The 27,501-nt window shown below is 49.1% G+C and overlaps 1 protein-coding gene across 1 annotated transcript in view; it reads right to left on the bottom strand.

Moving 5' to 3' along the window:
• Positions 1-3,363: 3,363 nt before the first annotated feature.
• LOC116981371 (hexokinase-1-like) overlaps positions 3,364-27,501 on the bottom strand; it is a 48,972-nt gene continuing 24,834 nt past the window's right edge. Inside the window, exons 9-17 of the mRNA XM_033034380.1 lie at positions 24,988-25,292; positions 23,330-23,478; positions 21,224-21,343; positions 18,508-18,603; positions 15,830-15,929; positions 12,576-12,759; positions 11,648-11,803; positions 8,629-8,862; positions 3,364-4,311 (exon numbers count right to left, since the gene is read on the bottom strand). Coding sequence (XP_032890271.1) covers positions 4,170-4,311; positions 8,629-8,862; positions 11,648-11,803; positions 12,576-12,759; positions 15,830-15,929; positions 18,508-18,603; positions 21,224-21,343; positions 23,330-23,478; positions 24,988-25,292 — 1,486 coding nt within the window. The 3' untranslated portion in view covers positions 3,364-4,169. The remainder of the gene's footprint in view (positions 4,312-8,628; positions 8,863-11,647; positions 11,804-12,575; positions 12,760-15,829; positions 15,930-18,507; positions 18,604-21,223; positions 21,344-23,329; positions 23,479-24,987; positions 25,293-27,501) is intronic.

The following is a 27,501-nucleotide window of genomic DNA, read 5'->3' as shown; positions in this document are numbered from 1 at the left end:
TTTAAGGATAAAGGTGAAATCCTTTCGGACTGAGATGAGAAAAACATTTTTCACACAGAGAGTGGTGAATCTCTGGAACTCTCTGCCACAGAAGGTAGTTGAGGCCAGTTCATTGGCTATATTTAAGAGGGAGTTAGATGTGGCCCTTGTGGGTAAAGGGATCAGGCGGTATGGAAAGAAGGCAGGTACAGGATACTGAGTTGGATGATCAGCCATGATCATATTGAATGGCGGTGCAGGCTCGAAGGGCCGAATGGCCTACTCCTGCACCTATTTTCTATGTTTCTATGTTTCTAAGAGTACTTTTGGATAGACACAAGAAACTGGAGTAACTCAGCAGGTCAGGCAGCATCTCTGGAGAAAAATGAATAGGTGACGTTTCGGGTCGAGGCCCTTCTTCAGACTAGTCAGGGCAAATGGATATAGATGGTGATACGGAGAGAATTCAAACAAATGTATGAAAGATATGCAAAAAATTAACAATGATCAAGGAAAGGGGGAGCCCACAATGCTCCATTGTTGGCTGTGGGATGGGTGTAAAAAAAACATAGAAACATGGAAAACATTGAGAAGTGCTGTAAGGCAGCAACTCTACCGCTGCACCACCGTTGACTTAATAAACAGAAGATATTGTGCCTCAGGTCTGTTCAGTACAGGTTCCTTTCCCAGGTCAACTGAAAAATTCATCCCTTGAGCCCCTTTAGACTTCCGTGATCCTCACGGTGGCGCAGCGGTAGAGTTGCTGCCTTACAGCGCTTGCAGCGCCAGAGACCCGTGTTCGATCCCGACTTTGGGTGCTGTCTGTAGAGTTTGTACGTTAATCGGCTTGGTTTGCGATGCAGGTTTGTAGGCTAATCGGCTTGGCTTTGTATACTTGGTATAATGCCCCTGTCCCACGTAGGAAACCTGAACGGAAACCTCTGGAGACTTTGCGCCCCATCCCAAGGTTTCCGTGCGGTTCCTGGAGGTTCCCAGAGGTTTTTGTCCCTCTCCCTACCTGCAACCTCCGGCAACCACCTGCAACCTCCGGGAACCGCACGGAAACCTTGGGTGAGGCGCAAAGTCTCCAGAGGTTTCCGTTTAGGTTTCCTAAGTGAAACGCTGGTCGGGGCGGGCTCGGTTGGCCGAAGGGCCTATTTCCACTCTTTATCTCCACACTAAACTAAACTAAAAACTACTTAAAACTACTAATGGTATCAGCCGAGACCATTACGGGTACTGACCTCCCCACCATCGAAGGGATCTAAGGATAGGAGGGACAGCTTCTTCCCAACAACCATCTGGCAACTTCCCAGCAGTAAACATGTTCCCGATGCCGGGGGTGTCATGGTTTAAGAATATTAATAAGGGGTGGGCCATTTAGGACTGAGAAGAGGAAAATCGTTTTAGACCCAAAGAGTTGTGAATCTGTGGAATTCTCTGCCACAGAGGGCAGTGGAGGCCAATTCACTGGATGTTTTCAAGAGAGTTAGATTTAGCTCTTTGGGCTAACGGAATCAAGGGACTACAAACACCATCTGAACTTCGAATTACGAACTGCCTTGGTTGAACTAGAGAGTTTGGGCTTTTGTTTTGTTTTGCACGGATATTTTTAAATATATAACTTGTTTGGTTTTGTTCATTATGCCATCTATTGAGTGCAGTGTGTACAGATCTGTTATCCTGCTGCACAGAAGAATTTTATTGTGTCGGGAGGAACTGCAGATGCTGGTTTACACGTGAGGGTAGATACAAAATGCTGGAGCAACTCAGCGGGACAGGCAGCATCTCTGGGGGGGGGGGAAGGAACGGGTTATGTTTCGGGTCGAGACCCTTCTTCATACCGGGAGTCAGGGGAGAGGGATATGAAAGGGTAAGGTGTGAAAACACAGTTCAAAGGGGACGATGATCAAGGAAATGTAGAATGGTAGGTACACAAAAATGCTGGAGAAACTCAGCGGGTGCAGCAGCATCTATGGAGCGAAGGAGATAGGCAACGTATCGGGCTGAAACCCTTCGAAACGTTGCCTATTTCCTTCGCTCCATAGATGCTGCTGCACCCGCTGAGTTTCTCCAGCATTTTTGGGTACCTTCGATTTTCCAGCATCTGCAGTTCCTTCTTAAAAACAATGTCAAATGGTACATCGTTAGCTGAGGGGAAGGTGACCATGAGGCATACAATTCAATGTTCCGTTTCCATTCATATGACAACAAAACCCTCTCTTAAGTGTCCAGTATGTTATATCAGAGGGTGATCGTACGGCTGTTGTCTGTACGGAGCTCGCATGCTCTCCCCGTGTCTTTGTGGGGGGGTTTTCCGGGTGCTCCGGTTTCCTCCCATTCCAAAGTCGTGCAGGTTTGTAGGCTTTTGGGCTTCCAGTGTGTAGAAAAATGTCCTTGGTGTGTCGGACAGAACCAGTGTGAACAGGTGAGCCGAAGGGCCTGCTTCCACGCTGTATGTCGAAACCAAACTAAAACCTCGACGATGTTTTGTGACCAAACTTGTAAAATGTTACCCCATACTAGGGTAGCGCAGCGGTAGAGTTGCTGCCTCACAGAGCCAGAGACCCGGGTTCGATCCTGGCCACGGGTGCTTGTCGGTACCGAGTTTGTACGTTCTCCCCGTGACCCGCGTGGGTTTTCTCCGAGAGATCTTCGGTTTCCTCCCACGCTCCAAAGTTGTGCAGGTTTGTAGACGAATTGGCTTGGTGTAAGTGTAAACCCTACACAGGTCACGAGGAGTGTGTGGGAAGGAACTGCAGATGCTGGTTTGCACGTGAAGATTAGACACAAAATGCTGGAGTTACTCAGCGGGACAGGCAGCATCTGTGGAGCAAAGGAATGGGTGACGTTTCGAGTCCAAGGTCATGTGGAGAACGTACAAAACTCCAAAGAAATGTAAATGTGAATGGTCCCGTGTGTGTGTGTGTGTGGGGTGGTGTTAATGTGCGGGGATCGCTGGTCAGTGCAGTCTCGATGGGCCGATGGGCCTGTTTCCGCGCTGTATGTCCAAAGGGAGGCTATGGTGGACAATTCACTGGATGTTTTCAAGAGAAAGTTAGATATAGCGTTCCGGGCTAACAGAATCAAGGGATATGGGGAGAAAGCAGGAACGGGGCACTGATTGTGAATGATCAGCCATGATCATGTTGTTTTTAAGAAAGAACTGCAGATGCTGAAAAAAAAATCTAACGTGGACAAAAATGCTGGAGAAACTCAGCGGGCGAGGCAGCATCTATGGAGCGAAGGAAATAGGTAATCATAATCATATTGAATGGCGGTGCTGGCTCGAAGGGCCGAATGGCCTACTCCTGCACCTATTTTCTCTGTTTATAAAACAAAAACAACGACAAATAAAACTCCAAAAGAAATCAGGCTTCCCAATGATGCACAACAGAGTAACTTTAATGTATTCACAATTTCACTTTAAAACAGAGTGCCTCGAACAGAGTGTATAAAATTAAAGGGCCTACATCAGTAAGGCATGCATCTTCATTAATATGGACGCACACACACCTAGACAGGGTGGACACAAAGGAGGAACACAACACTCACCTAAGTTTCCCGAAGACTCATCTCGGCTCGTCACAGCAGCTCGCAATTCTCAGGTGAACTTTTAAGTTATCAAATACACATAGATAAACCTTTAATGAAGATTTGTGACAGCACTGCACAAAATATTACATGGGAGACACGAACAGTGAAGCAGAATCCCTCCGTTATTTCGAACGTCGCATGATAATCCCGTACAACAGAGACGCTAGCGTGGAACTAGATTCCAGTTTAACCCTTCCATGCCCTTCAGGGACAAAACAAAAAAAATCAAAGAACACAGACATTTTAAAAGCTACGGTGAGATTAAAATTAATAGTTGATACTGACCACGGTGGTCAAAGTGAATCAGGACTCTCGTAAATATAGCAGCTTCAGGTTAACAGGTGTAGTCACTACCTTTTGCTTCAAGCGGTTTGTCTTTGCAAAAGTGAACGCCACACGCGAGTAAAATGCATCAACTCTGGTGACCAAGCCGTAGTAGTTTCGATAAGAAAGGGGGCCGGGGGTAGGGGTGTGGATGGGGTGGGGATGGGGGGGGGGGGGGGGGGGGTGTGTGTGGTTACAACGCACTCCAGCGCTCCCCCCTGCCGCGGGTGTGAGTGCCGACAGACCGGCCGACCGACCGCGCTGGGATCCTACGCGGCGGATTCGCGGAGTCTGCACGCCACCGCGGTGATGAGGGCCGCCCCCTTTCCGCTGCCGTCTTCCGACAACAGGAACGTCACGTCGCAGTCTGGAGCGAGTTCCCGCACCGTTTCGTGCATGATCTTTGAAAAGCTGCAGGGGGGAGAAACAAGGATGTTAAAATTGTACAAGGCATTTGGAAGAGTGGGCTGAAAGATGGCAGATGGAGTTTAATGCTGATAAGTGTGAGGTGCTACACCTTGGCAGGACAAATCAAAATAGGACGTTCATGGTAAATGGTAGTGAGTTGAGGAATGCAGTTGAACAGAGGGATTTAGGAATAATAGTGCACAGTTCCCTGAAGGTGGAATCTCATGTAGATAGGGTGGTAAAGAAAGCTTTTGGTGTGCTGGCCTTTATAAATCAGAGCATTGAGTATAGAAGTTGGGATGTAATGTTAAAATTGTACAAGGCATTGGTGAGGCCAATTCTGGAGTATGGTGTACAATTTTGGTCGCCTAATTATAGGAAGGATGTCAACAAAATAGAGAGAGTACAGAGGAGATTTACTAGGATGTTGCCTGGGTTTCAACAACTAAGTTACAGAGAAAGGTTGAACAAGTTAGGTCTTTATTCTTTGGAGCGCAGAAGGTTAAGGGGGGACTTGATAGAGGTCTTTAAAATGATGAGAGGGATAGACAGAGTTGACGTGGATAAGCTTTTCCCATTGAGAGTAGGGAAGATTCAAACAAGAGGACATGACTTTGACAGAAGTTTAGGGGTAACATGAGGGGGAACTTCTTTACTCAGAGAGTGGTAGCTGTGTGGAATGAGCTTCCAGTGGAAGTGGTGGAGGCAGGTTCGATTTTATCATTTAAAAATAAATATGATAGGTATATGGACGGGAAAGGAATGGAGGATTATGGTCTGAGTGCAGGTAGATGGGACTAGGGGAAAATAAGTGTTCGGCACGGACTTGGAAGGGCCGAGATGGCCTGTTTCCGTGCTGTAATTGTTATATGGTTATAAGGAGGTGTGGAGGGGAGATCTTCAGTCGGAGGGTGGTCAAAGCGTGGAAACGCACACCTCCACATTCAGGGACAGTTACTTCTCATCCCATCAACAACTAGAGAGCGGTCCTGACCTACCATCTTCTACCAAGCAGGAAAAACATCCCCTATGTTGGGGGGGGAAGCCCAGAACCAGGGGATCACCGTTTAAGAATAAGAGGGAGGCTATTTAAGACTGAGAAGAGGAAAAACGTTTTCAGCCAGAGTTAACAGTGAATCTGTGGAATTCTCTGCCACAGAAGGCAGCGGAGGCCAATTCACTGGATGTTTTCAAGAGAGAGTTAGATATGGCCCTTAGGGCTAACGGAATCAAGGGATATCAGAAGAAAGCAGGAATGGGGCAGTGATTCTGGATGATCAGTCATGATCATATTGAATGGTGGTGCTGGCTCAAAGGGCCGAATGGCCTACTCTTGCACCTAATTTCTATGTTTCTACCACCTACTGAATCATCCCACCACAACCAGAGAGCAGTCCTGAATTACTGTCTACCTGATTGGTGACCCTTGGACTATCCTTGATCGGATTTTGCTGGCCTCACCTTGCATTAAATGTTATTCCCACATCATGTGTCTCTACACTGTAACGGCTCGATTGTAATCACGTATTGTCTTTCTGCTGACTGGAGTGCACGTGACAAAGGCTTTTCACTGTACCTCGGTACACGGTACAAACTAAACTCAACAGCTGCCACAGAATGCCACTCCAAAGATGTACAGGTTTGTAGGTTAATTGGCTTGGTGTGACTGTAAATTGTCCCTAGCGCGTGTAGGATAGCGTTAGTGCGCGGGGATCGCTGGTCGGCGCGGACTCGGTGGGCCAAAGGGCCTGTTTCCACGCTGTATCTCCAATCTACACTCAAAAAGAAGGCTGTGGAGGCCAAGTCAGTGGATAATTTGAAGGCAGAGATAGATAATGGACGACAGATGGCACAATGGGCTAAGTGTTCGGCTGGCAACCGGAAGGTAGCTGGTTCGAATCCCGCTTGGAGTGCATACTGTCGTTGTGTCCTTGGGCAAGACACTTCACCCACCTTTGCCTGTGTGTGTCCGTGGGCAAGACACTTCACCCACCTTTGCCTGTGTGTGTGGATGTAATTATGTGAAGCACTTTGGGGTCAATGCAAGTTGACTAAAAATGTGCTATATAAATAAAGACATTATTATTATTAGATAAGATAGATTCTTGATTAGTACGGGTGTCAGGGGCTATGGGGAGAAGAGAGCAGAATGGGGTTAAGAGGGAACAGCCATGATTGAGTGGCGGAGTAGACTAGATGGGCTGAATGGCCTCATTTTGCTCCTATCACTTGGCGCTGTAAGACAGCGACTCTACCGCAGCGCCACCGTGCCACCCTGCCGTGGTCAGTTTAGGTTTATTATTGTCACAGTGAAAGGCTTTGTTTTACATGCCAACTAATCATAGGCGGTCATGGTGGGGCAGCGGTAGAGTTGTTGCCTTACAGCGCCAGAGACCCGGGTTCGATCCTGACTACGAGTGCTGTCTGTACGGAGTTTGTACGTTCTCCCCGTGACCTGCGTGGGTTTTCTCCGAGATCTTCGGTTTCCTCCCACACTCCAAAGACGCACAGGTTTGTAGGTTAATTGGCTTGGTATAAATGTACAAATTGTCCCTGGTCGGCACGAGGCCAGTGGGCCGAAGGGCCTGTTTCCGCGCTGTATCTCTAAACTAAACTAAACATCAGATGATACTAAACATAAATACAATCAAGCCCAACTCAAGTACATTGGGCGCGGCACGATGGTGCAGCGGTAGAGTTGCTGCCTTACAGCGCCAGAGAGCCGAGTTCGATACTGTCTGTACGGAGTTTGCACGTTCTCCCTGTATTAAGGTCGAAGAGGTGCTAAAGTCCTGACCCGTGTGAAAATAGACAAATCTCATTGGTGTGATCAGATATATCCGAGGACACTGTGGGAAGCTAGAGAGGAAATTGCGGGAGCCCTGGTTTATAATTTACGCATCGTCTTTAAGTGCAGGAGGGTGGCAAATGTTGTGCCTCTATTCAAGAAGGGCTGCAGGATAAATGCTGGGAACTACAGGCCGGTGAGCTCAACATCTATAGTTGGAAAGTTACCAGAGAGTATTCTGAGGGATAGGATATGCAGGCATTTAGATGGACATGGGCTGATTAGGGATAGTCAGCATGGTTTTGTACGTGGGAGGTCGTGTCTCACAAGTCTGAATGAGTTTGTTTGCGGATGCTGGTGTGTATACGGATTACAGCAAGGTATTTTGACACGGTTCTGCATGGTAGGCTACTCTGGAAGGTTACACCACATGGGAAACAAGGAAAGATAGCTGAATGGATGGAAAATTGGCTTCGTGGAAGGAAGCAGAGGGTGATGGGGAAGTTTCTCGGACTGGAGGCCTGTGACCTGTGGCGTGTGTCAGGGTTCGGTGCTGGGCCTGTCGCTGTTTGTCATCCACAACAATGATTTGGGCGAGAACGTTTCCTGGTACGATCAGTGAGTTTGCAGATGACACAAAACTGGGCGGTATTGTAGATGGTGAAGATGGCTGTCAAAAATTGCAAGCAGGATCTTGAATGGTTGGCCAGGTGGGCTGAGGCATGGTTGACGGAATTTAATACAGGGGTGTTGCATTTTCGGAAGTCTAACAAAAACGAAATGAAGAGAGGAATAGATCGGGTAAATGCAATGTCTCTTGCCCTGGAAGAGAAATCGAGAACCAGAGGACATAGGCTCAAGGTGAGGGGGGATCTTATAGAAACTTACAAAATTCTTAAGGGGTTGATCAGGCAAGATGCAGGAAGATTGTTCCCGATGTTGGAGAAGTCCAGAACAAGGGGTCACAGTTTAAGGATAAAGGGGAAATCTTTTAGGACTGAGATGAGAAAAACATTTTTCACACAGAGTGGTGAATGTCTGGAATTCTCTGCCACAGAAGGTAGTTGAGGCCAGTTCATTGGCTATATTTAAGAGGGAGTTAGATGTGGCCCTTGTGGCTAAAGGGATCAGGGGGTATGGAGAGAAGGCAGGTACAGGATACTGAGTTGGATGATCAGCCATGATCATATTGAATGGCGGTGCAGGCTCGAAGGGCCGAATGGCCTACTCCTGCACCTATTTTCTATGTTTCTATGTTTCTATGTGAGGGGGGGAAAGAATTGATAGGAACCTGTTGGGGTACTTATTTTTACACAAAAATGGTGCAGTGTATGGAACAGGCTGCCAGAGGAGGTAGTTGAGGCTATCGCAACGTTTAAGAAATGCTTACGTGGATGGGACAGGTTTGGAGGGATATGGGCCAAATGCAGGCAGGTGGGCCTAGTGTAGATGGGACACTAGTGTAGATGGCCGGTGTGGGCAAGTTGGGCCGAAGGGGCTGTTTCCATGCTGTAAGACTCAACGACACTTACTGAGGGTGCAGCTTGTAGAGGGTTCCGTCCACTCCGACGGTGATGGCCAGGCGGTCCAAGCCCCGGTTTTCCCGTATCTTGTCCACCACGGCGGCCATTCCGGCCCCGCACAGCTGGCCGGCCCTCCGGGAGACCGCGCCGCACACCTCTTTGACGATGATACTGTCGTCGCATGTGCTGTCCAAGCCCAGGTTCTGGAGGATGGCTCGCACCTGGAGCAGGGCCAGGCGGTCACTGCGAAGAAAGTTATTTTTATAACAATCAAACAATCTTAATAAACAGACAACCCACAAACGCTTGGTCGACCAGTTCAAAACTTGACTTATTATTGGCCGATGGAAGTGGCAGGGAGAACCCCAGCCAAGTGAGTAATGCACACACCTGCCCGCCAACTCTACGACCACATCCTTACCCAGACTTTGTCTACTCCACTGCAAAATCTCCTCCAGGTATGCCTACTTTGAAGAAGTTCTCCTCCTCTCTCCGGAGACAGTTTAAGAACCTCCTCTCTAACTGCCCCCTCTCTGTGATCCCACCCTGCCCTCCAACACTACGACCACATCCTTACCCAGACACTCCTCCTCCCCCTTTTTCCTTTCTTCTCCCCCCCCCCCCCCATCAGTCTGAAGAGGGGTTTCGGCCCAAAACGTTGCCTATTTCCTTCGCTCCATAGATGCTGCTGCACCCGCTGAGTTTCTCCAGCATTTTTGTGTACCGAATGCACACACACTTGGCTGTCCTCAGTCCACTTCTCTGAACAACAGAATTATATCGGATTATATAGTGTTTTATCATCACCTTAGCACATTCCACAAACATTAGTCATGGTCAGAGGTACAGAGAATACACAGGATACTACAGGATGCGTCATAACAAAGGCATCGGACATGTGGTACAAGATATCTTACACATTCAAGGCATCGGCCATTTGTCAATACCCTTTAGTGGGATCAATATGGCTTCCTGTCTAGTCAAATGGTAGACAAATATTATAGTCATTCATTATGTCAATACACAGCAACCTGAGGCAAGCCTAGAGTTGCCTTTCTGTATTAATCTACTGGAGAAAAGCCTGATTTGAGACTAAATATAAGCTGTAAGCTGGCTCAGGAATCCATTTAGTATTTTCTTATATTTTTAACATAATTCAGCCTTATCATTTGATAAGGGGGGGGGGGGGGGGGGGGGGGGGCATTGCAGGTCAACCAACCTCAGCAGAGCCAAACTGGACGGCCTACTCCTCAATGAAGCCTGAACATCTTCTCTCAGTCCGCCTTTCCTCATCCATGGATCTCCCTCTCCCCTGACATCAGTCTGAAGGGTCTCGACCCGAAACGTCACATGTTCCTTTTCTCCAGATACGCTGCCCGTCCCGCTGTGTTACTCCAGCTTTCTGTCTCTATCTTTGGCCGACGAGATCTTCCCGGTTGCCAAACCCTTTAACTCCCCCTCCCATTCCCACACTGGCCTTTCTGTCCAAGGCCTCCTCCACTGTCAGGGTGAGGACAAACGCAAATTGGAGGAACAGCATCTCATATTTCGCTTGGGCAGCTTCCAACCCAGCGGTATGAACATTGACTTCTCTAACTTCACGTAACCCTTGCAATCCCTCTCTCTCCGGCCCTCCCCTGCCCTTGTCATGTCATTAGTGATAGGAGTATAATTAGGCCATTCGGCCCATCACATCTACTCCGTCATTCAATCATGGCTGATCTATCTCTCCCTCCTAACCCCATTCTCCTGCCTTCTCCCCATAACTGACACCCGCACTAATCAAGAATCTATCTATCTCTGCCTTAAAAATATCCACTGACTTGGCCTCCACAGCCTTCTGTGGCAATGAATTCCACAGATTCACCACCTTCTGACTAAATAAATTTCTCCTCTTCTCCGTCCTAAAAGAACATCCTTTAATTCTGAGGCTATGACCGCCAGTCCTAGACTCTCCCACTAGTGGAAACATCCTCTCCACATCCATTCTATCCAAGCCTTTCACTATTCTGTACGTTTCAATGAGGACCCCCCCCTCATTCTTCTAAACTCCAGCGAGTACAGGCCCGGTGCCATCAAGCGCTCCTCATGTCATCCTGCAGGTTTCACTATCGTCCCGCTGCGCGTAACTGTTTGTATCCACTTGTTATCACCTCTCCACAGCCAACAATGGACCATTGTGGTCTCCACCTTTCCCTGATCATCATTGCTGGCTGTAATTTGTCCTTTTGTGTACCCTTCACTAAGGGACCCGCCTGAAGAAGGGGCTCGACCCATTCCCTCTCTCCAGAGATGCTGCCTGTCCCGCTGAGTTACGCCAGCCAGCATTTTGTGTCTTATCTACGGTTTAAACCAGCATCTGCAGTTCCTTCCTACACACCCTTCATTCATAGAAACATAGAAAATAGGTGCAGGAGTAGGCCATTCGGCCCTTCGAGCCTGCACCGCCATTCAATATGATCATGGCTGATCATCCAACTCAGTATCCTGTACCTGCCTTCTCTCCATATCCCCTGATCCCTTTAGCCACAAGGGCCACATCTAACTCCCTCTTAAATATAGCCAATGAACTGGCCTCAACTACCTTCTGTGGCAGAGAATTCTAGAGATTCACCACTCTCTGTGTGAAAAATGTTTTCCTCATCTCGGTCCTAAAAGATTTCCCCCTTATCCTTAAACTGTGACCCCTTGTTCTGGACTTCCCCAACATCGGCAACAATCTTCCTGCATCTAGCCTGTCCAACCCCTTAAGAATTTTGTAAGTTTCTATAAGATCCCCCCTCAATCTTCTAAATTCTAGCGAGTACAAGCCGAGTCTATCCAGTCTTTCTTCATATGAAAGTCCTGACATTAATTTGTTCTTTGCACCTCTTGATATCTTTAGTTCCCCTCTGCCCCGACTCTCGGTTGGAGGAAGGTGTCTCGACCCGAAACGTCACCTATTCCTTTTTTCGCCCCGGAGCTGCTGCCTGTCCCGCTGAGATACTCCAGCATTTTGTGTCCAGCCTCAAGAAAGTCGACAACTTACCTTTCAATCTGAGACAGAAACTTTGTTTCAAAGATGCTCCTTGTCTTCAGTCGCTCTGAGATTTGCCCCCGGAACAGGAATCCCCGCCTGGTGAAGTCAATGACCACGTTTCTCACGATCTCTCCCAGGTACATCCCGCTGATCATTTTCTCGTACCTGGTCAAGGGCAGAGACAGCAAAACGTTTCAGTCTTTCAGCCACGCTTTCAACCAAAGGAGGAGGAGCTGCCAGAGGGGGTAGTTGCGGCCGGGACTATCCCGACTTTTTACCCAGAGTAGGGGAATGGAGAACCAGAGGACATGGGTTTAAGGTGAGGGTTGGGGAAGATTTAATAGGAACCCAAGGGGCAACTTTTTTTTACACAAAGGGTGAATTTTACACAAACGAGCTGCTGGAGGCACAGCGGTAGAGTTGCTGCCTTACAGCCAATGCAGCGCTGGAGACCCAGGTTCTATCCTGACTACGGGTGCTGTCTGTACGGAGTTTGTACGTTCTCCCCGTGACCTGCGTGGGTTTTCTCCGAGATCTTCGGTTTCCTCCCACACTCCAAAGACGTACAGGTTTGTAGGTTAATTGGCTTGGTAAATGTAAAATAAATTGTAGACTAGTGTTAATGTGCGGGGATCGCTGGTCGGCGCCGAACCGGTGGGCGGGAAGGGCCTGTTTTCGCGCCGTATCTCCAAACTAAAAAAAGGAGGTAGTTGAGGAGGGACTGTCGCAACGTTAAACAGTTATAGACAGGTACGTGGATAGGACAGGTTTAGAAACATAGAAAATAGGTGGAGGAGTAGGCCATTCAGCCCATCGCTACATTCAATATGATCATGGCTGATCATCCAAAATGGTTTGTTGGTATTGCTCACTTTATTGTAAATACGTGATTCGATTTATTTTAGATTTATTTTTATAAAAAGAGTATAAAACGCACTTTTGCTTCCCCTGGTTCAAGGACAGTTCGTCCACCGCGTTGTCGTATTCAGTCCTGATGTCGTCGAGGCAACCGTTGTCACCGAACGCTCCCCACTCCATGTTCACGCACATCAGACCCTCGTCTCCCGGCACCGTCTCCGTGTTCCGCGCCTCTTCCATGTAGCACGTGTTGCTGCCTGTCCCTGAACACACAACAAGTCACATCCCGCTTCAAGAGGGCCGCAGCACACTAGCGGAAAATGCAACTCGGAGCTTTAAGGGCCTGTCCCACTGTACGAGTTCATTCCAAGAGTTCTCCCGAGTTTCCCCTGAATCGAACTCGGAGAATTACGGTAATGGCCGCTGGTCGGTACTCGGGGCTCTCAAGGACATTTTTCAACATGTTGAAAAATCTTCACGAGTCTTCACGAGCCGCTAAGAGACGTCCCGAGCTCCGAAGTACCCGCTACGTACATTCTACGTGCTTACCACGAGTTTGATTTTTTTTTAAACTTGGGAGAGCTCTTGAATTACCTCGTACAGTGGGACGGGGGGAAAGATTTAATAGGAGGCTCAGGGTATATTTTTAACATAGTGTGGTCGTTTAATGGGACGAGCTGCCGGAGGAGGTAGTTGAGGCAGGTGCTATTGCAAGAGGAACATTTAGGCAGGTACATGGATAGGACAGGTTTAGAGGGACATGGGCCAAATGTAAGCAGGTGGGACTAGAGTTGGTGGGACATGTTGGTCGGCATGGGCAGGTTGGGCCGATAGGCCTGCTTCCACGCTGTTTGTCTCTATGAACATCGCCCTTCAGCCCAACATTCCCATGGCGACAGAGATGCCATCCTGGACATCTGAATCAGGGAATCATGCACGTGTACTTCTAGAACATTCTCTCCCACAAAACTCTCCAGGGCTCTACCATTGACTGTGCCCGACCTGCCCTCATTTGACGTTCCAACTCCGCACACCGGCTGGAAACTTTGGAGTCTTTTAACTCCATTTTTCCCCCTCTCTCTCTCTCTCTCCCCTAAGATGCTAACTGTCCGGCTGAGTATTTCTAGTACAGGTGCACAACCTTTTATCCGAAATTCCAAATAACGAAAAGCTCCGAATAGCGGACATTTTTTCGGTCCTTGAAGAAAGGTCCTTGAAAACGTTCACCGAGGGTGGCCCGCAGAGGTGACAGCGGAACCTCCGGTCGGTCCTCGAAGAAAGGGGAACTAAATCCCCATTCATAAAAGAGAAGGTGAGGGTATATTGCGCGGGAGGGTTAATAATTGACAATCTGCTGCTGCCTGCCCGCTGAGTTAAAAAGTTCCCACGGTAGACTCACGATACACAGTGTATCGTGAGTCTTGCGTGGGAACGTTTTAACTCAGCGGGCAGGCAGCAGCAGATTGTCGCTCCCTTCAGTTTCACCCCACCTACACCCCTCTGCTTCCCGGCCATGTGTGTGACCCCTTCCCTCCCCTCTCCAGCTCCCCGCCCATTGCACCGGCGCGGGGGCTTTGCACTGTCTTCACGTCGGCGATGCCAGCAGGTCAGTGCCAGTCACCGGAGACGTCAGGACCAACGGGACACCGACCCCCAGGCCCACTGCAAGCACGGAGATCCCAGAGACCCACAGCCAGCAGCAGCCCAGCCCCGTTCCAACTCCAGAGGAACACGCTCCCCGTAGGGACAGAAGCTGATGGTGTGCAAGGTACGTCTTGTTCTTGGGGTTGCGGATGAGGGGGCGCAGCTCGGGCTGTGACGTCTCCGGCCACCTCCGTGTGCAGGAGCTGAGACTGGGAACTGTACCGCCCTTGCAGGTGAGCAGGAGAGTGGGGTTGTTTGCAGTTGCAGAGGGAGGGGGCAAGGGCGGTACAGTTCCCAGTCTCAGCTCCTGTCCAGGGTGGTGGCCGGAGACGTCAGGACCAATGGGACACCGACTGCAAGCACGGAGATCCCAGAATCTCACAGCCAGCAGCAACTCTAGCCCAGCCCCGCTCCGCTCCAACTCCAGAGGAACCCGGGTTGCGGATGAGGGGGCGCAGCTCGGGCTGTGGGCGAACTGCCACTTGTCACTGTAGCGGCCCATCGGGGAGCGGGTTCCTGTTGGTCCTGACGTCTCCGGCCACCCCCCTGGACAGGAGCTGAGAGACGTCAGGACCACCAGAAGCCGCTCCCCGATGGGTCGCTACGGCGACAAGTGGCAGTTCGCCCACAGCCCGAGCTGCGCCCCCTCATCGGGACACCGACCCCCAGGCCCACTGCAAGCACGGAGATCCCAGATCAGCAACTCCAGCCCAGCCCCGCTCCAACTCCAGAGGAACACGCTCCCCGTAGGGGCAGAAGCTGATGGTGTGCAAGGTACGTCTTGTTCTTGGGGTGGCGCAGCTCGGGCTGTGGGCGAACTGCCACTTGTCGCTGTAGCGGCCCATCGGGGAGCGGATTCCTCTGGAGTTGGAGGGTCAGGGAGGGACAGCGGCTTTTGAGAATGGTGGGCAATCACTTCCAAAGTTCTGCCCACACAGTCAGTGCACCTCTCCTACACTTGCCTCCCGCACTAAGATCATCTCGCAGAGAATGGTCCCAGCCTAACCCTCCCTATTCTCTCCTATTCTGCAAGAAAAAACTACATTGAAGACTCAAACTTGCGATCGAGTAACTGCCGGGATCGAGGCGCAAACTCGCGACCTTGCGGATATGAGCCGAGCACTCTACCACTGAGCCAGCCGTTAAAATCTACGCTAAAAATCTTCCATTCCGAAAGCCGAAAAAATTCCGGATTACGAAAAGTGTCTGGTCCCAAGGCTTTCGGATAAAAGGTTGTGCACCTGTACTTTTGTCCTCAGTTTTGGGGACAGAGCCTTCTCCAGGGCAGCTCCCAGGCTCTGGAACTCCCTCCCCCAACTGATCCGCAATTCCGTGTCCCTCACCATCTTCCAGTCCCGCCTCAAGACCCATCTCTTCACCTCTGCCTATCCTTAGCCCCACGTCCCCCTCCCTTTTCATCTGTGCTTGAATTGCCTCATATTGTGTTTTGAATTGAATTCTGTCTTTAATTTGTGTACTAGTCATGTCTCTACTATTTATTTAATTCCGCTTACATGTTTTTCCTCTACTTGCTAAATTTTTGTACGGTGTCCTTGAGACTCTTGAAAGGCGCCCATAAATAAAATGTATTATTATTACTTTTGTTTTTTTAATTTTACCACCAAGTCCTGGTGATTTATTGTGCCGGAACGGGCCAAATGCAGACGGGGTTGACAATATGTTACTCACCAACGATCATACCAACTTCACACAGAGGATCTTCATAGGCGCAGGTCATCATTGTCCCAACTGTGTCATTCACAATGGACACAATATCCAGTTCAAACTCCTGGAAGGAAAAGGAATCGCAAAGAGTTTTAGTCAGAGGGTTGTGAGTGTGTGGAATTCTCTGCCTCAGAGGGCGGTGGAGGCCCGTTCTCTCGATACTTTCACGAGAGAACTAGATAGGGCTCTTAAAGATAGCGGAGTCAGGGGATATGGGGAGAAGGCAGGAACGGGGGGGGGGGGGGGATACTGATTGAGGATGATCAGCCATGATCACATTGAATGGCGGTGCTGGCTCGAAGGGCCGAATGGCCTACTCCTGCACCTGTTGTCTATTTGAATATCATGGGATTCCTCCCTGCTGTCGTAATGCCACAAATATCAACCTCATTCAGACTTCCCGACCTGAAACGTCGCCATTCCATGTGCTCCAGAAATGCTGCTTGACCCGCTGAGTTCCTTCCAGCATTTTGTGTCTTCTCTGGCGACTTGTTTGACCCTCTGAGTGAAAACGTTGCCCCTCAGTTAAATCTCTCCTCAAAACCATTGACCTCAAACATTCAAAACCGATTTCTCGCAAGCAATTTCTTAACGTTGGGCAGGATTGAAACAAAGCAGCCTCCCTCCCAGACATGTCATGAATTCTTTAAGTTGATGCAAGGACCTGCTGATGATGGAATCTTGCGTGGAACACACACACAGTGTTGCAGCAACTCCCTGGGTCAGGCAGCAGCTGTGGAGAATGTGGAGAGGTGGCGTTTTGGGTCGGACACCTATAGAAACATAGAAAATAGGTGCAGGAGTAGGCCATTCGGCCCTTCGAGCCTGCACTGCCATTCGATATGACCATGGCTGATCATCCAACTCAGTATCCTGTACCTGCCTTCTCTCCATACCCCCTGATCCCTTTAGCCACAAGGGCCACATCTAACTCCTTCTTAAATATAGCCAATGAACTGGCCTCAACTACCTTCTGTGGCAGAGAATTCCGCAGATTCACCACTCTCTGTGTAAAAAATGTTTTCCTCATCTCGGTCCTAAAATACTTCCCTCTTATCCTTAAACTGTGACCCATAGTTCTGGACTTCCCCAACATCGGGAATAATCTTCCTGCATCTAGCCTGTCCAACCCCTTAAGAATTTTGTAAGTTTCTATAAGATCCCCCCCTCAATCTTCTAAATTCTTGCGAGTACAAGCCGAGTCTATCCAGTCTTTCTTCATATGAAAGTCCTGCCATCCCAGGAATCAGTCTGGTGAACCTTCTCTGTACTCCCTCTATGGCAGGAATGTCTTTCCTCAGATTAGGAGACCAAAACTGTATGCAATACTCCAGGTGTGGTCTCACCAAGACCCTGTACAACTGCAGTAGAACCTCCCTGCTCCTATACTCAAATCCTTTTGATAGATCCACATCTATCGGTGAGCGGATGGCCTGTCCCGGGACTGAGTGTAGCGCCCAGACCAGCTCACTTTCCCGGGACTGGCTGCAGTTCCCAGGTCACGAAAAATAATTGGAAAAAAAACCGCCTGTGGATTAGAGATTTGTGGTACAGGGTGAGGAAAGATACGAGAAGTATCAAAGCAAAATAACTGCCTGAATGGACTATTTCTGTGTGCTGTTTATTCTATTTAACTGTGCGCAATTATATTACATACGCCAATGATTAACTTGTGCCCTGATCTATAATATTATAAAGCTTTTGCTAGGATTTAAGGGCCTGAGCTATGGGGAGAGTTTGGGCAGAGTTGGACTCTATTCCTTGGAGCGCAGAAGGATGAGGGGTGATCTTATAGAGGTGTATAAGATCATGAGGGGAATAGATCGGGAGGATGCACTGAGTTTTTTGTGATTGATTAGTATGGGCGTCAGGGGGTTAAGGGGAGAAGGCAGGAGGATGTGGTTGAGAGGGAAAGATAGATCAGCCATGATTGAATGGCGGAGTAGACTTGGTGGGCCGAATGGCCTCATTCTGCTCCTAGGACTTTTACCCAGAATAGGAAAATCAAGAATCGGTTTACGGTGAGAGGGGAAAGATTTAATAGGAACTCGAGGGGCAACTTTTTCACACATATAGAAAGTTACATGGAAAGAGCTGCCAGAGGAGGTAGTTGAGGCAGGGACTATAACAACATATGAAAGACATTTGTCAGGGATGTGGATGGGAAAAGTTTGGAGGGATATAGGCCAAACGCAGGCAGATGGGACTAGTGTGGATGGGGCATTTTGGGTTGACTTGAGAATTAAGGGACAGAAGTTTAGGGGTAACATGAGGGGGAATTTCTTTACTCAGAGAGTGGTAGCTGTGTGGAATGAGCTTCCAGTGGAAGTGGTGGAGGCAGGTTCAATTTTATCATTTAAATTTAAAATTAATTGGATAGGTATATGGACGGGAAAGGAATGGAGGGTTATGGTCTGAGTGCAGGTAGATGGGACTAGGGGAGAATAAGTGTTCGGCACGGACTAGAAGGGCCGAGATGGCCTGTTTCCGTGCTGTAATTGTTATATGGTTATATGGTTATATGGCAAGGCCAAGTTGGGCCGAAGGGCCTGTTTCGGTACTATATGACTTTGTGACTCTATAAAGAAATAAAAGTCTAAATGAATGAAGGAAGCAGCACTGATTGGAACTTGTTTACTTACGTCCCTTCTTTTGATGGCGTCACGTAGCATAGTAACTACATCCTCTCCCTCACAATCTGTCGCCTTAAAGCCTTTCGTCCATTTAAGAAGAATGCCCTGACAAAGACAAAGGGAAATCAAAGTATCATTTCACCGTTAACGTAAAAATAATTTTCAAATGAGAAAATAGATGAGTTCTGTTCAGTTTCGTTTATTGTCCCGCGTACAGTGGAAAGCTTTTTATCGCGTGCTGTGCGTTCAGCCGAAAGACAATACATGATTGCAATCGAGCCATTTACAGTGCACAGATACATGATAAGGGAATAACGTTAAGTGCAAGGTAAAACCGATCAAGGATAGTCCGAGGGTCACCAATGAGGCAGATAGTAGTTCTGCTCCACTCTCTGGTTGTGGTCGGATGGTTCAGTTGGGAGGTCGATGGTAGAAACATAGAAAGATGGTCTGCAATCAACATTGCGTTGTGCAAGGGCGATGTTGTTCGGAAAGGCACTGGGTGAACAGACTATAAACCATCTGAGGAAAGTCCAAATCTGAGGAAAGACATTCTTGCCATAGAGGGAGTACAGAGAAGGTTCACCAGACTGATTCCTGGGATGGCAGGACTTTCAAATGAAGAAAGACTGGATAGACTCGGCTTGTACTCGCTAGAATTTAGAAGATTGAGGGGGGATCTTATAGAAACTTACAAAATTCTTAAGGGGTTGGACAGGCTAGATGCAGGAAGATTGTTCCCGATGTTGGGGAAGTCCAGAATGGTCACAGTTTAAGGATAAGGGGGAAATCTTTTAGGACCGAGATGAGGAAAAACTTTTTTCACACAGAGAGTGGTGAATCTGTGGAATTCTCTGCCACAGAAGGTAGTTGAAGCTAGTTCATTGGCTATATTGAAGAGGGAGTTAGATGTGGCCCTTGTGGCTAAAGGGATCAGGGGGTATGGAGAGAAGGCAGGGATGGGATACTGAGTTGGATGATCAGCCATGATCATATTGAATGGCGGTGCAGGCTCGAAGGGCCGAATAGCCTACTCCTGCACCTATTTTCTATGTTTCTATCCAGAGGTTAGAACAAGGGCTATGATTAGGAAGAACAAAATGGACCAGGATAAGAATTGGGATCGTTTTTGTGAGTTTGGATATACAGCACGGAAACAGGCCCCTTAGCCCGGTGAGTCCACGCCGACCATCGATCACTCATCAGTTTAGTTTATTGTCACGTGCACCGAGGGTACATCAAAAAGCTTTTTTGTTGTGCGCTATCCAGTCAACGGAATGACTGTATGTGATTACAATCAAGCCGTCCACAACGTACAGATACACGATAAAGGGACAACAGACACAAAATGCTGCAGTAACTCAGCGGGACAGGCAGCATCTGTGGAGAACAGGGATGGGTGACGTTTCGGACTGAAGAAGGGTCTCGACCCGAAAACGTCACCCATTCCTTCTCTCCAGAGATGCTGCCTGTCCCGCTGAGTTACTCCAGCATTTTGTATGTATCTTCGGTTGCAACTACCATCTGCAGTTCCTTCCTATACGCGATGAAGGGAATGTCGTTTAGTGCAAGATAAAGTCCAGCAAAGTCCAATTCAAGAGACCCGGGTTCGATCCCGATTACGGGTGCTGTCAGCATGGAGTTTGCATGTCTCCACCGTGACCACGTGGGTTTTCACCGGGTGATTCGGTGTCCTCCCGCACTCTAAAGATGTACAGGTTTGTAGATCAGTTGGCTTTGGTAAAATTGTAAATTGTCCCTCGATTGCAGGACAGTGCGAGCGTACGGGGTTGGCATGGTCCGTTTCCGCGCTCTATCATTGATTTTCTTCCACATTGCTCCATCGGGAATGTTACAGGGGAATGACATAATTTGATGCATATCTGGTAAGCAAATCCCACCAGAAGTGGAGTCACCACTCGCGACTCAATGCCAGGAATTGCGGACTGACAAATGGCTGTTATTTAGCATTATTACATCATTAAATTCCTCCACGCCAAAATTGAACCACCTGTGAGCAGTTTTGGGCCACGTATCTGAGGAAGGATGTGCTGGCCTGGGAGAGGGCCCAGCAGAGGTTTACGAGAACGATCCCAGGAATGAGTGGGTTAACTTATGATAAGCGTTTGACGGCACTGGGCCTGTACTCGCTGGAGGATGAGTGGGGGACCTAATTGAAACTTACCAAATAGTGAAAGGCCTGGATAGAGTGGATGAAGAGAGGATGTTTTCACCAGTGGGAGAGTCTAGAAACTCAGAATTAAAGGATGTACCTTTAGAAAGGAGGTGAGGAGGAATTTCTTTAGTCAGAGGGTGGTGAATCTGTGGAATTCATTGCCACAGATGGCTGTGGAGGCCAAGCCAATAGATATTTTTTAGGCGGAGATTCTTGATTAGTATGGGTGTCGGGGGTTATGGGTAGAAGGAAGGAGAATGAGGTTGAGAGGGAAAGATGGATCAGCCACGATTGAATGGCGGAGTAGACCTGATGAGCCAAATGGCCTAATTCTGAATCTTATAAACCCAAGGCTACACGGATAGGACAGGTTTGGAGGGATATGGACCAAGCGCAGTCAGGTGGGACTAGTGTAGCTGGGACATTGTTGGCAGGTGTGGGCAAGTTGGGCAGAAGGACCTGTTTACACACTGTATCACTCTATGGGTCAGCAATCCACGTTGGAGTGAGCAATGACACACATTTTTCGTTTCAAAGTGTTTCACTTGCCTCGTCCAAACTCTTCTGTTCGCAGGGAAAGGAAAAGGTGAATCCGAGCGGGAGGCGGGCCCCCTTCATGCCCATGTAGTCGAGGAAGTCCGAGATGCAATGGACAATGTGGTCAAAGAGCTGGAAATGAGAAGAAACAATCACACACAGAAACATAGACAATAGGTGCAGGCCCTTCAAACCAGTAACGCCATTCAATATAATCTTGGCTGAATCAGTACCCTGTTCCTGCTTTCTCCCCATATCCCATAATTCTGTTAGCCCTAAGAGCTAAATCTAACTCTCTCTTGAAAACATCCAGTGAATTGGCCTCCACTGCCTTCTGTGGCAGGTAATTCCACAGATTCACAACTCACTGGGTTAAAAAGTTTTTCCTCATCTCAGTCCTAAATGGCCGACCCCTTGTTCTTAAACTGTGACCCCTGGTTCTGGACTCCCCCAACGGTTAATATCAGTAGATGCTCAGCACACATTCAGCATGATACCCCTCCAGACACTTCTTTTAGTTTAAACCGGCATCTGCAGTTCCTTCCTCGAGTTTAGTTTTAGTTTAGTTTAGAGATACAGCGTGGAAACGGGCCCTTCGGCCCACCGAGCCCATGCCGACATCGATCGCCGCACACATTAACACTACTCTACACACACTGGGGACAATTTTACATTCGTACCAAGCCAATTAACCTACAATCCTGTACGTCTTTGATGTTGTGGGAGGAAACTGGAGCTCCTGGAGGAAACCTACGCAGGTCACGGGGAGAACGTACAAACTCCGTACAGACACGCACCCGTAGTCAGGATCGAACCCGGGTCCCTGCCGCTGTAAGGCAGCAACTCTACCGCTGCACCACTGTGCCGTCCGTTTTCCCAAGCGGCTTGGGTTTATTTTTGAGATTAAGTAAGAACAACATTTAATTCATTTATTGGTAGAGATCGGGTTGATGCAGAGAGTCTTTCACCCAGAGTAGGGGAATCGAGAACTAGAGGACATAGGTTTAAGGTGAGTGATGGGGAAGATTTAATAGGAACCCGAGGGGCAACTTTTTTTACACAAAGGGTGATGGGTGAATGGAACGAGTGGCCGGAGGAGGTAGTTGAGGCAGGTGCTATCAAGATATTTAAAAACCATTTAGATAGGTATACGGATAGGACAGGTTTAGAGGGATAAGGGCCAAACGCAGGCAGGTGGGACTAGTGTAGATGGGTCATGTTGGTCAGCGTGGGCAAATCGGGCCAAAGGGCCAGTTTTCACGCTGTTTGACTCGATGACCCGGGTTCGATCCCGACCTCGGTTGCCATCTGCGTGGAGTTTGCACGTTTCCCCTGTGACTGCGTGGGATTCCTCCGGTTGCTCCAGTTTCCTCCCCACATCCCAAAGACGTGCGGGTTTTGTAGGTTAATAGGCCTCTGGAAGATAAGCCCCTTGGTGTGTGGGGAGTGGATGAGAAAGTAGGATAGCACATAGAACTAGTGTGGACGGGTGATCGATAGTCGGCGTGGACTCGGTCGGCTGAAGGGCCTGTTTCTACGCTGTATCTCTAAAGTAAACAAAACTGTTTGGTCAGATCCTGCTGAGGGAGCGGTTTTGTGTTTCAGCTAATGGGATATTAATCTGGAATCTAAACACAGGATCACTCAATGGAGGCAGTTTAGGCTGAATGATGTTTACATTTTGATATGGGGCCAGTTACAGGCACCAGGAGCTCCCTGCTGTTTATCAGGCTGATGAAGGCCGACTGTTCTTTGTTCAAAGCTCGACACATGCCAATACCTTTAGACTTTAGAGAGACAACACGGATCTTTAACCCACCGAGTCCGCGCCGACCAGCGATCACCCTGCACACGAGCACCATCCCACACGCCAGGGACAATCTTACAAGTTTACTGTTCACGGGGAGAACGTACTAACCCCATACAGGCAGCATCCGTAGTCGGGATCGAACCTGGGTCTCTGGAGCTGTGAGGCAGCAACTCTACCGCTGCGCCACCCTGCCGCCCTCATACCTCGTTGGTCGGCGCGGACACGTTGGGCCGAGGGGCCTGTTTCCCCGCTGGATCTCTAAACGAAACCAACTTTCAGGCAACTGATTTACCGAGATGGCGGCTTACCTCTTCCCCCGTGCCTTGCATGACCTCCAGAGGGATGGCGTAGATCTTGTTGTGCATCTCCACTGATCGCCTTTTGCCGCTGCGGATTTTCACGAGCAGAACACGGAAGTTGGTCCCTCCGAGATCAAGAGCCACAAAGTCTCCATTTTCTGTGAATAAATTATAAAGCAATTTAACAACCCGTTATTGTTGCTGCTTGGTTTATGTCCACGTGTGATTTTTGTTTGGAAAGGCATCCTATCGCATCCTGGTTTGGGAACACGGGCTGCAAGGGGGCGCAGTGGTAGAGTTGCCGCCTTACAGCCCCAGAGATGCTGACTACGGGCGCTGTCTGTACGGAGTTTGTACGTTCCCCCCATGACTGCGTGGGTTTTCCCTGGGGGCTCCGGTTTCCTCCCGCACTCCAAAGACGCACAGATTTGTAGGTTAATTTGGCTTTGGTAAAATATTTGACTTTTGCAGAAATGTTACTGCCTTACAGCGCCAGAGACATGGGTTTGATCCTGACTACGGGAGCTGCCTTACGGAGTTTGTACGTTCTTCCCGGGTCTCTTCCCACAGTCCAAAGATGTGCAGGCTTGTAGGTTAATGGCTTCTCGAAATTGTTCCTAGTGTGTAGAATAATGCTAGTGTCAGGGGATCGCTGGTCGGCACAGACTCGGTGGGCCGAAGGGCCTCTTTTTCCACGCTGTATCTCTAAACTAAACTAACACCAGAACGTCTGGAACAGAATCTAATACTAACAAGCACTTGTTTAACTATAACATAGAAGCGGGGCTGAGGACAATGTCCAGAGTTTGTCCCATCCTTCATTGTTTCTGCTACCCCTCACTTTGTAGTAGTGTAGGATAGTTTAGTTTAGAGATACAGCATGGAAACAGGCCCTTCGGCCCACCGACCAGCGATCCCTGCACATTAACACTATCCTATACACGTAAGGAACAATTTACACATACACCAGGCCAATTAACCTACAAACCTCTTAGGAGTGTGGGAGGAAACTGAAGATCTTGGAGAGAACCAACGCGGTCACGGGGAGAACGTGCAAACTCCGTACGGACAACACCGGTAGTCGGGATCGAACCCGGGTCTCTGGCATTGAGGCAGCAACTCGATCGCCGCGCCACCGTGCCCCCCTTAGTGTTATAAACAATAGACAATAGGTGCAGGAGTAGGCCCTTTGGCCCTTCAAGCCAGCACCGCCATTCAATGTGATCATGGCTGATCATCCCCAATCAGTACCCCGTTCCTGCCTTCTCCCCATATCCCCTGACTCCGCTATTTTTAAGAGCCCTATCTAGCTCTCTCTTGCAAGCATCCAGAGAACCTGCCTCCACCGCCCTCTGAGGCAGAGAATTCCACAGACTCACCACTCTCTGTTGATGTCAGTGTGCGGGGATCGTTGGTCGGTGCGGACTCAATGGGCCGAAGGGCCTGTTTCCGCGCTAAAGTCTAAAGTAAATGTCTGTGTGTAACTGGGTACCTGTTCTGTCTGAGGCACTGCAGACTCAGTGGGCCGAAGGGCCTGTTTCCGAGTTCAAGTCTAAAGTTTGTGTGTATCGGGGCACCTGTTCCGTCTGGGGCACTGCGGACTCAGTGGGCCGAAGGGCCTGTTTCCGGGTTAAAGTCTGAAGCAAAGTTTGTGTGTGTCGGGGTACCTGTTCCGTCTGGGGTGTTGCGGACGAAGGTGGGCAGCATTTTCACCGTGGCCGCCTCGTGGGTTTTCTTCTGCAGCCCCATCTCCATCTCCTTCCTCAACCTCCCCTTCACCTCGAACAGCTGCTCTCGGGTGAGGGTGAAGGTGGCGAGCGTCTTGTCCATCTCCTTGCGCTGCGAGACCAGCCTCTCGGCCACCGCCGTCACCATGGCGGCCCCCTTGCCGCTGCCGCTCTCCGAGAGCAGGAACCGCACCTCGCAGTCAGGCACCAGGCGCCGCACCGTCTTCTGGAACCGCCGAGCAAACCTGCAAAAGAGACGCCACACAAAATGGCGGTCGGTGTTGCCTTTTGGTCGCGAGAAGGCCCCTCCCCCCCCCCCCCCAGCGAGGGTCCCTCTACGCAGGGATTCTCCCGCCTCTACATCGGGGACCTGGGGGTGGAGGGCACTGCGCCAAGGAGTCCCGTGCATTCTGTTTCTCTCGCGGTTCACAGACTCGCCAGCCGCCTGCCATTTTTGCGGGCTGGACGAGCCTGTGTTCCACGTCCACATGGAGCGTGTGAGGTTGCAGCCCCTGTTCCAATGTCTAAAGAGGCTGCTCCTTGCCTTCTGGCTGCATTTCACACCCACCACCCCCATCTTTGGACACCCTGTGCGGAGGGGAGAGGGTAGGGGCAGAAGATGTCCTGGTCCGATTACTCCTAGGCCTGGCCAAGCTGGACATCCGCGAGTCACGGCGCCAGGCGAGCAGGTTTGTAGGTTGATTGGTTTGGTAAAATGATAAATTGTCCCCAGTGTGTTAGTGTGCGTGGATCGCTGGTCAGCACGGACTCGGCAGGCCAAAGGGCCTGTTTCCGTACTTTATCTCTAAATGAAACCACACTAAAAAGACGGGGTTAGTCTATTAAAAAAGACCGTTAACGGTTTGGGAACAGTTTGCTAAACCACAGTGGCGAAGATCAGCTCGTGAACTCAAGGTTACAACTGATAGGACCTTGGACAGAACTGCGAACAATGGTCCCTTCATAGTGAGCAGTACTCGATACATCCCAATCACCCTGTGTAGATAAGGAGCCCTGTTTATCAGCAGTGTGTTCTGTGTGAAAGTCGGTCATTCAATGTCCAGTGCCTTTTGTCTGCTAGTCATTTTTAGCCTTCGGTCTTTTAGTTGAACTCCATAGTTTCTTTGTTGTCGGAAGGCTGGTTTAGACCGAAGATCAGACACAAAATGCTGGGGTAACTCAGCGGGAAAGGACACAGCGGTAACTCTGGATAGAATTCCTCGTATCCACTCCTTCCATCCCAGAGAAGCTGCCTGTCCCGCTGGGTTACACCAGTATTTTGTGTCTCTCCGTGGTTTCTTTGCTTAGTTAGCTATGGTATGTCCAGGGTACACAAAAAATGCTGGAGAAACTCAGCGGGTGCAGCAGCATCTATGGAGCGAAGGAAATAGGCAACGTTTCGGGACGAAACGTTGCCTATTTCCTTCGCTCCATAGATGCTGCTGCACCCGCTGAGTTTCTCCAGCATTTTTGCCTACCTTCGATTTTCCAGCATCAGCAGTTCCTTTTTAAACACATATGGTATGTCCAGTTTTTTTTAAAGTTTAGTTTAGAGATTCAGCGCGGAAACAGGCCCATCGGCCCACCGAATCCGCGCCGACCAGCGATCCCCGCACACTAACACCATCCTACACGCACTGGCAACAGTTTACAAATTTACCAAGCCAAGCCAAGTCAACAAAATAGAGAGAGTACAGAGGAGATTTACTAGAATGTTGCCTGGGTTTCAGCAACTAAGTTACAGAGAAAGGTTGAACAAGTTAGGGCTTTATTCTTTGGAGCGCAGAAGGTTAAGGGGGGACTTGATAGAGGTTTTTAAAATGATGAGAGGGATAGACAGAGTTGACGTGGAAAAGCTTTTCCCACTGAGAGTAGGGAAGATTCAAACAAGGGGACAGGACTTGAGAATTAAGGGACTGAAGTTTGGGGGTAACATGAGGGGGAACTTCTTTACGCAGAGAGTGGTAGCTGTGTGGAATGAGCTTCCAGTGAAGGTGGTGGAGGCAGGTTCGTTTTTATCATTTAAAAATAAATTGGATAGTTATATGGATGGGAAAGGAATGGAGGGTTATGGTCTGAGCGCAGGTATATGGGACTAGGGGAGATTATGTGTTCGGCACGGACTAGAAGGGTCGAGATGGCCTGTTTCCGTGCTGTAATTGTTATATGGTTATATTATATGGTTAATTGCTCCCACACGCCAAAGTCATGCAGGTTTGTAAGTCGCTTGGCTGCTGTGAACTGTCCCCAATTGGTAGGATATTGCTCGTGTATGAGGTGATCGCTGGCCGGCGCGGACTCGGTGGGCCGAAGGGCCTGTTTTCACGCTGAATCTCTAAAGTAAATGATAAAGCGTGCCTGGAACATGCTGCCAGGGATTGCGATGGAGGCAGATACAACAGTGGCGTTTAAGAGGCTTTTGGACAGGCACGGCTATGCAGGGAATGGAGGCAT

Source organism: Amblyraja radiata, chromosome 15 (genome assembly GCF_010909765.2).
Source record: "Amblyraja radiata isolate CabotCenter1 chromosome 15, sAmbRad1.1.pri, whole genome shotgun sequence".
In the NCBI taxonomy this organism is placed as follows: Eukaryota; Metazoa; Chordata; class Chondrichthyes; order Rajiformes; family Rajidae; genus Amblyraja; species Amblyraja radiata.
Note: the sequence above shows the minus strand (reverse complement) of the source record. Positions and strands in the feature narration are given on the sequence as shown.